The sequence below is a fragment of the Cervus elaphus genome, chromosome 1 (assembly GCF_910594005.1).
Source record: "Cervus elaphus chromosome 1, mCerEla1.1, whole genome shotgun sequence".
NCBI classification, from domain to species: Eukaryota; Metazoa; Chordata; class Mammalia; order Artiodactyla; family Cervidae; genus Cervus; species Cervus elaphus.
Genome location: NC_057815.1, coordinates 32,091,695 through 32,109,853, shown reverse-complemented (window position 1 = coordinate 32,109,853; position 18,159 = coordinate 32,091,695). Strand labels below are relative to the sequence as shown.

At 36.8% G+C, this 18,159-nt stretch overlaps 1 protein-coding gene across 3 annotated transcripts in view; it reads left to right on the top strand.

Annotated features, from left to right (window-relative positions):
• The window catches only part of LOC122691674 (protein NPAT), a 53,501-nt gene that overhangs the window by 4,735 nt on the left and 30,607 nt on the right, over positions 1-18,159 (top strand). For 2 of the 3 annotated variants that reach the window (XM_043898381.1, XM_043898389.1), the window contains one exon: positions 5,854-5,972. In XM_043898381.1, coding sequence (XP_043754316.1) covers positions 5,926-5,972 — 47 coding nt within the window. In that variant the 5' untranslated portion in view covers positions 5,854-5,925. Of the gene's footprint in view, positions 1-5,853; positions 5,973-16,074; positions 16,136-17,652; positions 17,726-18,159 lie in introns of those variants that run through there. The other variant, XM_043898373.1, reaches the window with a different exon arrangement.

Here is an 18,159-nt window from a genome sequence, read left to right as displayed (position 1 = left end):
CTAAAATCCCACAAGGCGCATGGAGGAGCCAGGTGGAGGAGGGCATCTCAAACTACTGATATTCTGAGGAAACTATTACAATATGTAAAGGAAATATTTTCAGATAAGGGGATTAGCTCTCTCTTGCTTTCTTCATCAGATGCATCTCTCTTTATCTTTCCCACTCTATAAAAACGAGAGGGCAGAATCTTGGCATCCTAGTTCCTAAAATTCAAAACCCTAGATATTGCCAGGATTTTGTCTTTCCTTTTTCAATTATGTTTTCCCTTCAGTCTATTTTATTACTCATTACTGGGGGCTTCCCAAGTGGCGCTAGTGATAAAGAACCTGCCTGCCAATGCGGGAGACATAAGAGATGCAGGTTTGATCCCTGGGTCAGGAAGATTCCCTGGAGGAGGGCATGACAATTAATGTTTCCCTCTCTATAAATAGGAATAAGAGAGGGCAGACTCTTGGCATCCGAATTTCTAGAATTTAAAACCCTAGATATAGCTCAGATTTTGTCTTGTCTTTTTCAGTTATGTTTTACCTTCAGTCAATTTTGTCATTACCTCCACTGACAAGCAGGCACAGGACAATATTAAGAAAAAAAGAAATTCAAGTTACCTATTTGAACACAGGTCAGTAAGTTTACAAGAAGATGTAGTTATCTTACTCTAAAATTTTTTAAAGGTATAAAAAGAAAAATTAAAACATTTTGATTGAAGAGTAATTTTTTTAAATAAAAGATAATTGGTTTCTATTTTGTGTTTTCATTGTAGCATTTAGATTTCAGATAATTTGTACCTAAAATTTTTGCCATTATTCTGATTGAGAACTGGTACAATCAGGTACTTAAGGATGATAAATGAGCCTTTTGTAGGCAATGTAAATGTAATAATAAATGAGCATAAAGCAGTCATCTGTCACTGTAACATCGTTTTGGAACTTTCTGGACAAAAGTAAACAAGAATACATCAAGCCTGAAATGGGTATTCTAGATAGTCCAAAGTTGAGCTTTTTTTTTTTTTTAACAGCAAAAGACATATGTCTCAAATACTGCTATTTAAAGATGCATTTTAACTTTTTAAACACTTGTTAAAAGACATTCTAGCTTTTTAACAAAGCCTTTACTCAAATGTAAACTATACAAATCTATAATATGAGAAGCCAAAAACTGTCTGGGCTTTGGTGGTTCTTTTTTTCTGGCGCACTGCTTGCAGGATCTTAGTTGCCCAAACAGGGATTGAACCCCAGACCTCATCAGTCAAAGCACAGAGTTTAACCACTGGACCACCAGGGAATTCCCACCATATTTTCTAGAGAAGTTACCATTATATCATTACATTCTGTCTTGGGCCGTGTTTCTCAAACCTTACTTTACTATTTTCCCTAATTACCCCTTGCATGAAATTTTAGTGTTACAGATATTAGTATCAGTTCAGTTGCTCAGTTGTATCTGACTTTTGCGACCCCATGGACTGCAACACACCAGTCTTCCCTGTCCGTCACCAACTCCCAGAGCTTGCTCAAACTCAGGTCCATCAAGTTGGTGATGCCATCCAACCATCTCATCCTCTGTTGTCCTGTTCTCCTGCCTTCAATCTTTCCCAGCATCAGGGTCTTTTCAGATGAGTCAGCTCTTCACATCAGGTGGCCAAAATATTGGAGTTTCAGTTTTAGCATCAGTCCTTCCAATGAATATTTAGGACTGATTTCCTTTAGGATGGACTGGTTTGATCTCCTTGAAGTCCAAGGGACTCTCAAGAGTCTTCTCTAGCACCACAGTTCAAAAGCATCAGTTCAGCACTCAGCTTTCTTTATGGTCTGACTCTCACATCCATACATGACTACTGGAGAAACCATAGCTTTGACTAGGTGGACCTTTGTCAGCAAAAAAATGTATCTGCTTTTTAATATGCTGTCTACGTTTGTCACAGCTTTTCTTCCAAGGAGCAAGCATCTTTTAATTTCATGGCTGCAGTTACCATCTGCAGTGATTTTGGAGCTCAAGAAAATAAAGTTTGTCATTGTTTCCATTGTTTCCCCATCTATTTGCCATGAAGTGTTGGGACCGGATGCCATGATCTTAGTTTTTTTAATGTTGTGTTTTAAGCCAAGTTACAAATAGACTTTATATATTGTATGTATACCTGTGATTTATGCATAAAAGACATATTTTATTCATTCTCTTTCCTCCCCAGTACCAGTTGTCACCCCTTGGGGCTGTGTCACTGTTTTTGAGACTACTTGGTCTAGAGAAAAGCAAATCTACTTTAAGGAATTAGATTTCATGCCATTACTTATTACAAGCCCCAAGTGATTACCAGTGTATGTGGGGTGATTAGTACCTTTACAACTTTCTGCCATAAAAAGAAACAGTTTGGGGTCTTCAATTTAAATTTTGAAGCATATTAAGAAAAATCGGTGACTGCCGTCTTTCCACAATGACCCTAGTGGTCTATAGGCTATAGTGGTCTAAATTTCTATAGTGGACTATAGTGGTCTAAATTTCTAAATTCATGAAATCCTAGTGGTGGCTGACTTATTCCAAATAATGTGACTGTCAGAAAGCCAATCATAAAAATTGATTTCAGCTGGCTATAGTTTTTATAAGGGTTTATATTGGATTGTTTATTTGTGAAAAATGAAAAGAAAGGGGGGGAAATAGCCATCTTTGATCCACCTAATTTCACATCAAAGGTGATTTTAAATTTTCAGTAATGGGGATATTGAAATAGTAGTATCTGAAATAAAAGGTTTCTTCTGATTTCTAAGTGTTTTCTCACATTCCAAACGACGGTGTCTTTGGTATGTTTATTTCTTCCATAGCGTTAATTAGCAAGAGGTTGGAAAACTGATTCATCAGCTGTGAGTACAAACTGGTGCATGCATGCATGCATGGTCACTTCAGTCATGTCTGACTATTTGTGACCCTGTGGACTGAGTCCACCAGGCTCCTCTGTCCATGGGATTCTCCAGGCAAGAATACTGGAGTGGGTTGCCATTTCCTCCTCCAGGAGATCTTCCCGACCTAGGGATCGAACCCGGGTCTCCTGTGTCTCCTGCATTTCAGGTGGATTCTTTACCGCTGAGCCACTGGTGGATGGGTGCCAACATCCCAGCCAGTGCATATGTGTGTGTGCTTTGTAGTGTTTGACTCTTTTCAACCCCATGGACTGTAGGGCCCCCGGCTCTTCTGACCATGGAATTTTCCAGGCAAAAGTACTAGAGTGGGTTGCCATTTCCTTCTCCCTAAAATGGGACAATTTCCTTGCCCTTTTCTTTTTTTAATGCTCATATATAATAACTTTGCAGGCCTTCTCAATTTTTTGACTTGTCGGGCCTAGTTAAAGATACTATTCCAGGTAAATTTTATAATTTTAAAGTTGGGAAAGACATTAGTAATAATTGCCTTGCATGCATGCATGCTTAGTCACTTTGGTTGATCCGACTGTATGACTGTGGACTGTAGCCCGTCAGGCTCCTCTGTCCATGCGATTCTCCAGGCAAGAATACTGGAGTAGGTTCCCATGCCCTCCTCCAGGGCATCTTCCCAACCCAGGGATTGAACTTGTGTCTCTTTCGTCTCCTGAATTGGCAGGCAGGTTCTTTACCATTACTGCCACCTAGGAAGCTCAAAAATTGGCTTAGTAGTTATTAGCTATTATACTAACACTGAGGTAAATATACTATAAAGAGAATCTAGTATCTTGTAATAGGAGTATGGTATATAGAGAATTCAAAGAAAAAATATTCTGAGGCAGTGACAGTTACTTCGGTAGACCTGAAGAATGAGTTCGAATTAGCTTGGCTAAGAAAGAACATCCCCAGTGGCTCAGCTGTAAAGGACTTGCCTGCATTGCAGGAGACGTAGCAGGAGCTGCGGGTTCAATTCCTGAGTCAGAAAGATCCCCTGGAGAAGGAAATGGCAACCCACTCCAGTATTCTTGCCTGGTAAATCCTATGCACAAGTGTATGGGGTTGCAAAAGAGTCGACACAACTTAGCATCTAAAAAGAGCAAGGACACCAACCTCTCCCTTTAGAGTTTCCCTGGTGGCTCAGAAGGTAAAGAATCTGCCTACAATGAAGGAAACCTGGGTTCAATCCCTGGGTCAAAAAGATCTCTTGGAGGAGGAAATGGCTACCCACTCTAGTACTCTTCAGCTTGCCTGGTGGCTCAGATGGTAAAAAATTTGCCTGTGATGCAGGAGACCTGGGTTTGATCCCTGGGTCGGGAAGATTCCCTGGAGAAGGGAACAAATACCCACTCCAGTATTCTTGACTGGAGAATTCCATGAACAGAGGAGCCTAGTGGGCTGCAGTCCATGCGGTTGCAAAGAGTCAGACAAAACTGAGCGACTAACATTTACACACAAGCTAAGAAAAGGTAAGCTGCCCACGCAAAGGCAATAGCACATAAAGTGTTCTTGAAATGAGAGCATTCATATACTGAAAAGATGTTCAACATTGCTACACTATTAAGAAATAACAAATTAAAACTATAATAAAGTACCTTCTCACACACTGGTCAGAATGGCCATTATTAATAAGTTTCACAAACAACAAATGCTGGAGAAGGTGTGGAGAAAAGGGAACCCTCCTACATGGTTAGTGGAAATGTAGGTCAGTGCAGCCACTATGGAAAACAGTATGGAGTTTCCTCAAAAAACTAAAAATAGCATTGCCATATGATCTAGAAACCCTACTCCTGGGCATATATCCAGACAACATGGTAATTCAAAAAGATATAACACATACCCCATTGTTTATAGCAGCACTATTCACAACAACTAAGACACGGAAACAGTTTAAATGTCCACTGGCAGATGTCTAGTGGGACATACATACAAAGGAATATTACTCAGTCATAAAAAAGGAGGAAATAATGTATTTGCAGCAGCATGACTGGACTTGGAGGTTATCATATTAAGTGAGTCTGTTTTGGTGATGACCATTATAAAAGGCATGAAATGCTGTCTCATCGTGGTTTTTATTTGTATTTCCTAATGGCTAGTGATGTTAAGCATCATTTCACATATCAGTTGACCTTTCACTTCTTCAGAGAAATGTCTGTTCAGGTGTTTGACCCTCTTTTTAGCTGGATATTTTGGTTTTTGCTCTTGAATTGTATTGAGTTCTTTATTTACTTTGGTTATGAATCCCTTATCAGATATTTACAAATACTTTCCCATTCCATAGGTTGTTTTTGTCATCTTGTTGATGGTTTCTTTTGCTGTGAAGAAGCTTTTTAATTTGATATATTCCAGCTTGTTTATTTTGTTTTGTTACTTATGCATTAGATGTCAAATCCAGAAAATCATTGCCAAGACCCATGTCAGGCAGCTTTTTCCTATATTCTTCTAGGAGTTTCATGCTTTCAGGTCTTATGTTTAAGTCTTTAGTCTATTTCAAGTTACTTTTCATGAGTGTTGTAAGACAAGGGTCTAGTTTCACTCCTTTACATGTGAATATACAGTTTTCCTAGCACAGTTCACTGAAGAGATGGTCTTTTCTCCATTAAGTGTTCTTGGCTTCCTTGTCAAATTTAGTTGACCATATATGCTGAGTATTATTTTTAGATTCTCAATTCTGTTCCTTTGGTCTGTTTTTATGCCAGTACCATACTAAATACTCTGTTTACTACAACTTTATAGCCTACTAACTAGAGTTTTTCTTTTAAACAGCTATTTTTCAAATTCTGCTTTGTACTTCAGCCCAAATTGGCGTTTCTGGCAAGGCTGCAGAATTCCATAATGTTCACCTGAAGTTGCATCTCTGATAAGAAATTGCTGTAGTGTTTTCAACAGCAGTTTTAATCAAAAGTTCAGAATTTATTGACATTACTGAATTACATTTTATTTTTCATTTAGGATACTTACAACAGGAGAACCTTACTTCTACCTGCCAGGCTTTTATTTTGGAAAGTTCAGACTTAAAAGAATATGCAGAACACTGTACAGATGAAGGTTTTATCCCAGCCTGCTTACTGGTGAGTGATTTGTTCCTTAAGGAAATATTTCATCATTGACCAACATAAGACACTATAAACACCATCTTAACAAACAGTACCAACCATAGTATTTTTGCAGAAACTAACACCTTTGGCCAGCGATTTGTTATGTAAGTCAGTATTGAAACGCTCCTGTCAATAGTGTTCAGGTAACAAAATATAAATATTAATATGAGTCTGATTGATATTGTGTTAAAAATCAGCTCATTAGCAAAAATCAAAATGGGCAGAAATTTGATTGTTTGTATTCATGCATAAGTGGAAAGACCCAAAGAAGACTAGCTCTTTTCACACACTTATGTCAAAGCTGGGAGGTGAATTACAACTTTGATTTTGAGAATCAGTTTTAAAGTGACACCCTCATTTCTAAGTAGTTTCACAGCTGCTTGTCCTGGGGCTTACTTGTTTATTGCCTGTTATGGGCTAAATATTTGTATCCTTCCAGAATTCATATGTTAAAATCCCATCCCTCAGTGTGATGGTATTTAGAGGTAAGACCTTTAGAAAGTATTAAGGTTTAAATTAGGTCATGAAGTTGGGACCCTCAAGATGTGGTTTAAAAAGTGAAAGAGAAATCTCTGTATGCACACACCAAAGAAAGGCCATGTGAACACACATCAAGAAGGGGGATAAGGCCAGGAATTTGGTCCTTACCAGGAACCAGATCATCTGGCAACTTGATCTTGGATTTTCCAGCCTTCAGAAAGAACAATGAGAAATAAATGTCTGTTACTTAAGCCACGTGATCTATGACATTATATAGCAGTCCAGTCTTTCCTATATCTGGCTTTCCTATCGTTGCTTACTTCAGAAAAGTATAAAACAGATATTTTGATATCTTGTCACGTGTGTTTTAAACATCACTAGACCAATAGAGCATTGTTTGGTGGATCATGGTGAATATATGCTAGAACTACATTATTTGACATGGTATTTTGTCATATTATTTTATTTTATTTTTATTTTTTTGTTTTTTGTTTTGTCATTTTATTTTAAACATAGATCCTTAGGTTCATTTCAGCTGTCACAAACAACATGATTATCTATAGAGGAAATCTAAAAAAAAAAAAGCCTATAAAATTGCTGGAGATTTAGCAAGGTCAGAGGATACAAAGTGTATAAAAGTGCACCATATTTCTTTATACCTACAATGAACAATTTTTAAAAATATATAATTTACAGTAGCACTCAACAAACAAAAGTAAAATACTTATGTAATAAGGCTAACAAAGTATCCATAGACTCTGTATGCTAAAATTTGTATGAAAGAAATCAAAGGCTTGAACAAAAGGAAAAATACACTGTGTTCATGGAATGAGCAACTCAGTACTATTAAGATGTCCATTCTCAACATTTTGATCTTTACATTTATTACAGTTAAAATCCCAAGAAGTAATTTTTTTTTGTTTTGAAATGGCCGTTTATTGAATATATCTGATCTGCAAGGTACCATGTACATCCTTTTGCTGTTCACACAGTTTTTTCAAGAATAAACAGAAAAACTATATCTAATACTTTCGCTTAAGGGGGGTGGCTAACAGTGTGATGCACAAGTCCTTGTGTCTGCATAAAGGAGGTACAATAACCCCTCTACATAGAAACCTTGAAACCGCAAACCTTCAAAGATGCAAGCGTCCACTTACTGCCAAGATACCACTGGACCATTTTTTTTAAGAGAGCAAATAAAATTCAGTCCATCAAGGAGCCAGAACCTGTGCCTTCGAAGTCAGGTGTGAGTGAAATTGCAGCTTTCCCTCCCCCTGTTGCTGACGATGCTTCAGCTCTGCTGTCTCTCACCCCCACTTCCTCCTCCAGTCAGTAACTCTCTTCTTGCCTTTTGACTCCATGCCCGCTGTTGTACTACTGTACTATAATGTTAAATTTTTTTTTTTTTTAAGTAAACTCACAACTGTTTTTTTTCTGTTTGTTGTTTATGTACTACTTATGTGAAAAGTATTATAAACCTATCACTATGCAGTACTATATAGCCAATTGTGTTAATTGGGTACCTAGGCTAACTTTGTTGGACTTACAAACAAATGGGACTTATGAACATGCTCTTGGAATGGAACTTATTCACACATAGGAGACTTAATGTAATCAGCTTTCATTTTGATACCAATTAGGATGTGATTCTCCTAAGTTACAAAATAACCTGCCAGGAACATACTCATCATCGGTAAACTGATGATAACATCTTGTAAATCATACAGATCAACAGCTCTTGACAGCAGGACCTCATTTGAACTGATATTCATAGCCCTTTTTAAAAATCTAGGTCTGTATAACTGTTTATCCATTTAGTTGTAGAAATGTTAATATTATATTGTGGGATACTGCCCCAATTCCAACAGTTATTACATAATATGCAGTTTATGTCCATAATCTGAAATTTAAAACACATTAAGAGTGATGCTGATAATGGGGGAGGCATTGCATATGTGGAAGCAGGGGTTTAGGAGAATCTCTATACATTCCTCTCAATTTTCTTGTGAACATTAGATGCTTTTAAAAATTAAATAACATATAATCCCAAAAGTTTCAGGAATTTTGGGTCTTCACTGCCTATGACTTGATACTCTTGGGTTCTTCATTTAATTAATGACAGTACTTTTAAAGAATGAGAGTATTCAGGGAAAACTATTAGTAAACTTTTTAGAATTCACATCATAAAATAAGGTTTATTCCAGAAATAATTTATCCTTCCTGCCAGATACTTTATAATTATTTGTCAAACTACAAAAAAAATTGTTCCAAAAAACCAAACAAGTCCTAATCACATTTTTAACATTAACTTTTATTCCAGTATCAGATTGGCTTATATTGAATTGGTTAATTGCCAGTAGTTGATTTTTTTAAGTAGCATCCAAATAAAAGATAACATTTCCCTTTATTATTTGTAATGTCTTTCTTTGTCTTTGTTTTACAGTCTCCTTTATCAAAGTACTGCTGTCCCAGCTGTCTTTTCATTTCCATTTGCCTGGAATATCTTTTTCCATCTCTTCATTTTCAGTCTGTATGTGTCGTTCGATTTAAACTGAGTGTCTTGTAGATAGCATATAACCTTCGTACTAGCTTTATAGTAGATGATCCACTACTTTTAATATGTGTTTTTCTTTACCAGTGAGGTTTTTGTTTTGTTTTGTTAAATAATTTTCTTATTTCTAGCTATGGCCTTTACTTTTCCATTTAAGGAAGTCCCTTTAAACATTCCTTAAGGCCAGCTTAGTGGTGATGAACTCCTTTGGTTTTTGAACGTCTGGGAAACCGTATCTCTCCTTTAACTGGCATATGAATTTTCTGCTGAAGTATCCTCTGATCATCTTCGTATGTCACGAGTTGTTTTTGTCTTGATTCTTTTAAAATTCTCTGTTTAACTTTTGACAATTATACTGTGTCTTGGTGTGGGTCTCTTTCATTTCATTTTGTATGGGAGTATATGCTTTCTGTATTTGAATGGCTTTTCCTTTGATAAGTTAGGCAAGTATTCAGCCATTTTGTCTTTAAATAGGTTTTCTTTTCTTCCTCTCTTCTGCTTCTGGAAACCCTGTTATGAGAATATTAGTGTGCATGATGTTTTCCCAGAAATCCTTTAAACTACCCTCATTTTCTTCAGTCTTTTCATTTTTAATTGGGTGATTTTCACTACTTTGTCTTCCAGGTTGCTGATCCATTCTTTGGCATTCTCTAGTCTGTCGATTCTCTGTAATGTTCTTTTCACTCCAGTTACTGTGATCTTCAGTCTTTATTGGTTCTTATATTTTCTCTTTGTTGAAGTTCTCCCTTGAGTTCATCCATTCTTCTCCAGAGTTCAGAGAGCATCTTTTTGACTATTATGTTAAACTCTCTATCTGGTGAATTGATAATCTCTGTTTTGTTAATTAGTTCATTTTCTGAGGTTTTGTCTCTTTGAAAGGTACTTCTTTGTCTCTTCATTTTGCCTAACTTTCTGTATTTGTTTCTATTATTAGGTGTATAAACTGTGTTTCCTGGTCTTGAAAGAGTGGCCTAATATAGAAGGTGTCTTGTGGGCTCAGTAGTACAATTCCCCTGTCACCAAAGCCAGGTGCTCCAGGGTACCCACTGTGTGGGCTGTGTGCACCTTGCCCTGTGGTTGAGTTGCAACTGCTGTGGGTGTGGTGGTGGGCAGGGGCCTGCGGCCCAGCCAGTACCGTCGCTGGCTTGCTGATGAGCAGTGCTGGTCCCCTGGAGGAGGAGCACGGGTACCACTTAAGTAGTATTGTGGAAAAACAAGCCAGACAGTTCTTAAAAAGGATATGTTCAAGGACTCACATTGCTTGATCTTAAGACTTAACTAACCAGCAATAGTAATCAAGATTGAATGGCATTAGGAAATGGTTAGGCATTGGATCAGTGAAACAAAATACAAACTTCAAATGTGATTTTTGACAAAAGTTCAGATAATTCACTGGAAAAAGGATAATCTTAACAACAAATGGTGATAGGACAATTAGACAACCAGATTTAAAAAAGAAAAAAAAAAAACAACCTTTACACATACCTCATAAAAAATTAACCAGTCTGGATGATAGATCAAAAATGTAAAACATAAAACTATAAGACTTCCAGAAAAAAACATAGAACAAAATTTGTGCAGTCTTGGTTTTGGTAATGAATTTTTAGACATGATAGCAAAAGTACTGACTGTAAAATAAAAATTTGATAAATTCAGCTTTATAAAAATTTTTGCTCTATAAAAAGCTGTTAGGAAAATGACCATTACTACCCCAAGCAGATACCGATACATACATGTTAGAAGGGCTAGTATAAAAAATAATTTTAAAATTGCTGCAAAATCATACACCTGCTTTGCCCAACAGCTTGGCTGTTGTTTTTAAAGTTAAACAACCGAGTCCCATGTGACCTAGCATTCATACACCCAGATATTTATCCAAGTGAATTGGAAAACTTATATTCACACAAAAACATACTGTTTATCTGTGGTGTCAAAAACTGAAAATAACCAAGATGTCTTTCAACAAGTGAGTAAATAAACTGGTATGTTCTTCTTACTAAGCAGTAAAAAGCAGCACTGCTGACTCACGTAATACCATGAATGAATCTTAAAATTCTTCTCAGTTCTTCTAAGTAGGCGATGTTAACAAGTAAGTTAATACAGATAGTGGGGGCCAGGCTTCTCACTCTGTGAGAAAGAAAACAGAAAATATCATGAGACCTGTGGTGTTATATTATACAGTCAGACATATCAGTACAAATTAATGTTTATCTTAATATATGTACAGATGTACTCAGAAATAATGTGGAGTAGCCTGTGTGTGTGTTTGTGTAGCACTATGTGCTGTAGGGGCCTAGCTGCAGTGATACCCTAGTAACTACCAGCAAATCTGCCACCCAGATCTTTACTTCTCATGGTTCTGGAGGCTGGGAAGACCAAGATGAAGTGCTCCTATTTCAGTTCCTAGTGAAGGCTGTCTTTCTGGCTTAAGACAACCTCCTCCTTGCTGTGACCTCACATGAGTTTGTGTGTGTTAGTCGCTCAGTCATGTCCGACTCTTTGTAGTCCCATGGTCTGTAGCCCACCAGGCTCCTCTGTCCATGAAATTTTCCAGGCAAGAATACTGGAGTGGGTTGCCATGCCCTTCTCCAGAGGATCTTTCTAACCTGGGGATGAAACCAGGGTCTCCCATTGCAGGCAGATCCTTTACCCTCTGAGCCACCAGAGAAGCCCTGTATGAGTTTATGAGGACATAATTCATTATGTAGCATTCATTCAGTTATTTTTTAGCACTAAAAGCAAGTTATAATGTCTAGGTTAGTATTAGGCAATCCCTTAACTTCTCAGACTTTAAATAACAGAAGCTACTGTACTGCAACCAACTATATGCAGATAAAGTGGACAACCTAAAAGAAAGGGGAAAATCCTCAGAAAGGTACAATCTCCTAAGACTGAAACCAGGAGGAAATGGAAAATATGAACAGACCAGTCACAAGAACTGAAATTGAAACTGACTAAAACACAAAGGTCCAGGACAAGGTGGCTTCACAGCCAAATTCTATCAAACACGCAGAGAAGAGTTAATACCTAACCTTCTGAAACTATTCCAGGAAAATCACAGAGGAAGGAACATTCTCATACTCATTCTGTGAGGCTACCATGACCCAGATACCAAAACCAGATAAGGATACCGCAAAAAGGAAAAATTACACACCGATATCATTGATGAACACAGATGCAAAAATTCTCAACAAAATGCTAACAAACCAAATCCAGCAATACAGTAAAAGGATCATACACCATGGTCAAGTGGGATTTATCCCAGGAATGTAAAGATTTTTCAGTATCCACAAATCAATCAGTGTGATAACACCATGTCAGCAAAGTTGAAGAATTAAAGACTATATGATCATCTCAATAGATATAGAAAAAGCTTTTGACGAAATTCAACACCCATTTATTATGACGAAAACTCTCCAAAAAGCAGGCATAGAGAGAACCTATCTCAACCTAATAAAGGCATATACAATAAACCCACAGCTAACATACTCAATGGTGAAAAACTGGAAGCATTTTCTCTAATATCAAGAAAAAGACAAGGATGTTCACTCACCACTTTTATTGAACATTGTTTTGGAAGGTCTATGCACAGCAGTCAGAGAAGAAATGAATCTAAATTGGAAAAGAAGTAAAATCATCACTGTTTGCAGATGGCATGATCCTGTACATAGAAAATATTAAAGATGCTACCAGAAAACTACTAGAGCTCATCAGTGAATTTGGTAAAGGTGCAGGGTACAAAATTAATACACAGAAATCTGTTGCATTTCTATATACTAATAATGAAAGATCAGAAAAAGAAACAATCCCATTTACCATTGCATCAAAAAAAATAATAAAATACCTGGGAGTAAACCTACCTACAAAGGCAAAAGACCTGTACTCTGAAAGCAATAAGCTGCTGATGAAAGAAAGAGAGGACACAAACAGATGGAAAGATATGCCACGTTCTTGGATTGGAGGAACGAGTATTGTCAAAATGACTGTGCTACCCAATATAATGTGTAGATTCAATGCAGTCCCTATCAGATTACCAGTGGCTTTTTTTTTTCTCTCTGGGACATATGGGATCTTACTTCCGAAATTTAGGTATCAAACCCATATCCCCTGTATTGAAAGTGTGGAGTCTTAACCACTGGACCACCAAGGAAGTCCCACCAATAGCATTTTCACAGAACTGGAACAAAAATTTTTTAAATTTTATGGAGACACAAAAGACCCTGAATACAGCTTAGCAGTCTTGAGAAAGGAAAACAGAGCTGGAGAAATCAGGCTTCCTGACTCTGTTACACATCTAGAGTCAGCAAAAGAGTATGGTACTGGCACAGAAACGGAAATATAACTCAATGGAACGGGATTGAAAGCCCAGAAATAAACCCTGTGGTCAATTAATGGTCAATTAATCTATGACACAGGAGGCAAGAGCATACAATGGAGAAAAGAGAATCTCTTCAATAAATGTGCTGGGAAAACTGGACAGCTACATGTAAAGGGTTGAAATTAGACAGTGTCTGACACCATATACAAAAATAAACTGGATTAAAGACCTAAATGTAACACCAGATACTATAAAACTCCCAGAGGATAACATTGGCAAAACACTCTTTGACATAAGTTGCAGCAATTCTGTTTTGGATCCATCTCCTAGAGTAATGGAAATAAAACAATCATTTAAAAAATGAGACCTACTTAAACTCAAAAGCTTTTTGCATAGCAAAGGAAACCATAAGCAAAATGAAAAGGCAACCCCAGAATGGAAGAAAATATTTGAAAACGATGCAACTGATAACAGATTAACCTCCAGAATTTACAAATAGTTCATGCAGTCAATAAATAATACAGCTAAATCTAAACATGGGCAGAAGATCTAAACAGACATTTGTCCAAAGAAGACATGCAAGATGGCTAAGAGGCACATGAAAACATGCTCAACGTTGCTAATTATCACAAAATGCAGGTCAATACTACAATGAGATATCACCTCAAACTAGCCATCATCAAAAAATCTACAAGCAAATGCTGGAAAAGGTATGAAGAAAAGGGAACCCACCTATAGTGTTGATGGGGATATAAATTGGTACAGCAACTGTGGAGAAAAACTAAAAAACAGAGCTTAAAAAAGCTAAAAATAAAGCTACCATCCAGCAAACTCACTCCTGACCATATATCTGGAGAAAAACCTGGTTCAAAAGGATAGGTGCATCACATGTTTTGCAAAGCACTGTTTGCAATAGTCAAGACATAGAAGCAACTTAAATGTTCATCAACACATGGATGGGTAAATAAAATGTACATATATACTATGGAATATTATTCAGCCATTAAAATGAATGAAATAATGGCATTTGCAGCATTGTGGATGGACCTGAAGATTACCATGCTAAGTGAAGTAAGTTAGAAAAACAGGTATATGATATCACTTAATATGTGGAAACTAAAGAAAATGATACAAGTGAACTTATAAAACAGAAACAGACTCACAGTCTTAGAGAACAAATTTATGGTTACCAAGGGGGAAGGTGGGGAGGAGGGATAGATTGGGACTTTTGGGTTGACATGTGCACATTGCTATAGTTAAAATAGATTATCAACAAGGAACTATATAGCAAAGGAAACTCTGGTTCAATATTCTTTAATAACCTAAATGGGAAAAGAATTTGTAAAAGAATAGTTAGTTACATGTATATGTTTAACTGAATCATTTTACATCTGAAACTAGCACAACATTGTTAATCAACTATATTCCAATATAAAATAATTTTTTAATAATACAGAAGAATAAAATAGGAATCTGCAATGAAAGTTCAGTAGAGGAAAGAAAAATAATTAGCTACTATGTGTTAGACATTGTCTTAGATATGTTACGTATATCCTCAGTCTTCACCACAAAAAAAAATTGTATTAAAAAGTCATGTGTCTGTTTTTATATATGAAAGTAAGCCTTAGAATATCTGGGTAATTTTCACACATACAGTAAATGTAGAACCTCAATCCAAAACTGTTCTAAAAAATCCTTGCTCTTCCCTCTTCTTATATGACCTCAAACTTGAGTCAATTAAAACCTGCCCCTTATTATTGATATAAAAGTGGGGGGGGGGGTGGGGTGACTTTATGAGATGATAGAAGTGAAAATAGAAAAGGTACTGATCCTTGGAAAGGATATCTCTTACACTCAGTTGTTTTGCTTTGTTCTTTGGCAGATGGCATTTGGCATTAAAAGGGCAGGAAGGAGTAGGTCCTTATTTGTGTGACTGGATCCCTACCTCCCAAACTGAAAACTGCATTCCTGCTATCGTACTGTCTTAGCTAAAGAAACATCGGAGAAGGCAATGGCAACCCACTCCAGTACTCTTGCCTGGAAAATCCCATGGATGGCAGAGCCTGGTAGGCTGCAGTCCATGGGGTCGCTAAGAGTCTGACATGACTGAGTGACTTCACTTTCACTTTTCACTTTCATGCATTGGAGAAGGAAATGGCAACCCACTCCAGTGTTCTTGCCTGGAGAATCCCAGGGACGGGGGAGCCTGGTGGGCTGCCGTCTATGGGGTCGCACAGTCAGACACTGAAGCGACTTGGCAGCAGCAGCAGCAGCTAAAGAAACATAGTCACAATATCTTATTCACATAGACAAGGTTCTTTACCCAGAGAAGATTCAGTCCCTGAGGAGTGACTGTTTTCATTTTTGATGACCTGTGCTTTGCTTAGTTACTCAGTTGTGTCTCTTTGCAACGCTGTGGACTGTAGTCCTCCAGGCTCCTCTGTCCATGGGGATTCTCCAGGTAACAACACTGGAGTGGGTTGCCATTTCCTTCTCCAGGGGTTCTTCCGAACCCAGGAATCAAACGCAGGTCTCCCACATTGCAGGCAGGTTCTTTACCATCTAAGCCACCGAGGAAGTCCTTTGATGACCTACTCTTTACCATTTCTTTATCGACTAATTTTTAATCTATATCTTTTAGTAACTTTTATGGTGAAATATTTCACAGTGGGAAATTATTGGTAGTATTATATGGTTTTGGTAATGCTTGATCTTTTTCTTTTCAGTCTTTATTTGGAAAAAATTTGACAACAATTTTGAATGAATATGTAGCTATGAAAGCAAAAGGTAAGAATTCAGGTTCAGGGATTTTTTTTTTTTTTGTCAGTTTTGTACAGCATTTATAATTGTTTTAATTAGTGATTTTTTAAATTTTGAAATAATTGTAAAAATTCACTGGGAGATAGCCAATTAAAATCTGTTTATATTGAGTGATAAATATAACACTTTCCTAAATTAGTGTCTTGAAGAGGAAAGTTAAATTTATTCTCTCATATTCGTTATTTCCGTAGTTTGCAACATATTAAGAAAAGGTTCAGCAGTAAAGAATTAATTAGTACAAATGATAACATTTTACAATGTAAGCTTCACATTTATTGAGTACTGTTTATTGCAGCATTGTGCTGGGTGCTTTCAGAGGTTTTATTTCAGTCCTTAAAATAATCCAATGAGAGGTATTGATTGTTTCGATCTATTAATTTATTCATTACTTGACTGCATCAAGCCTTCGTTGCAGCAGAAGGGGTCTTTGCTGCAATACACGGAACTCTCCGCTTGTGGCGCGTGGACTCTGGAGTTCCCTAGTCGTGGTGCAGGGCCTCCAGAGCCTGCAGGCTCAGTAGTTGACGTGCATAGGCTTAGTTGCTCCACAGCATGTGGGATCTTAGTTCCCCCTGCAGGGATCCTCCCCAAGGTCCCTGCATTGCACGGTAGATGCTTAACCACTGGACCACCAGGGAAGCTCACTAGACCTTAAGTGTCAGAAAACTAAGGATTAGAGAAGCCAGATAACTTTTCTAAGATCACAAAACTAGAAACGGTAAAAAGTAATAAGCCTAGAATTTCAAAGTGTGAATTTCATTTCTTTCTCTTCAGTAGGTTATTTGGTCATTCTACCAAGGTTTTCTTTTCCCAGACTATCTTAACTATCTTACAGGAGTATTTAGAGTGTAAATGACCTCAGAAACAATATGTTATTGCAGTACAAAGGTTTATATCCCACTTTTATGTTGGTAACTTTCTCTTATTTGAGCTTTTTAGAAGTATGTAGTAAAGAATATAAATACCTTGAATTTCCTATCAGTATGGCTTTAGAACACATCCTGAAAAGACTAATTAGTCCTCCAGAATTTTATCTGTAATTCTAATTAGAGTAACTAAGGAGATGCTGAGAAATCACAGTGATTTGGACCTGAAAACATTGGATATAGAAAACTAATTTCCATATTTACATGAGTTTGTATAAATTTATAAATCAAATTATTTTGACTTTCAAATATCGCATAAGTAGAACAAAGATTTAAAATAGTTTGTCTTTTAATTCAAAGAAAATACAAGATGATTGATCTAAAAAAAACTTCATAGTTTTCACAAGTTTCCTTTTCCCTCATATTGTATCTGATTCTCAGTGACTTGAGCAAAAAAAGCAACATCATGATAGCTTTACAGGTCTTTACAAAATAGGCTTATTTCTCAGTTCCCAACATAATGTCAGCAGCTGAGAGAAAAGTTTTCTTTATTGATTTTCTGTGTCTGTTCAAATTAAATGATGGATTTTTTATGAAACATTTCCTCTTATGATTTAGAAACATCAAATGATGTCCCAGCAATTATGTCATCTCTGTGGAAGAAGTTAGACCATACACTTTCTCAGATCAGGTAATAAAAGGCTTATCCAATCAGCTTATCAGAATGTGCATAATAATTTTGGAATGCAAGCACAATTAAGAATAACTTCACTTTAAATCTTATGACCCACACTGTGCATTTATTTAACACTGATCTAATTTTGAAATTATGCTAGAGGTTATTGATATTTGTCTTTGATTAGATAATTTTAAATAAATTGTGTACTTTAACAAAATATTTAGAAGTGAGGAAATTAATGATATTCCCAGGTTCCCATAACAGTTTAGAGGCATATCTCTGGCTGAATACAAATCTAGTCCCAGTCTTGGTGGATACAAATCTACTAACTCAGGCCCCATGTGACTTCCCTCATACAGTTGCATCTTCATCATACCTGCAGAAAATTGATATGTGTGATCCATGCCTCCTTTGTTCTTCCCTTATAAAGGAACAAACCCGAATAA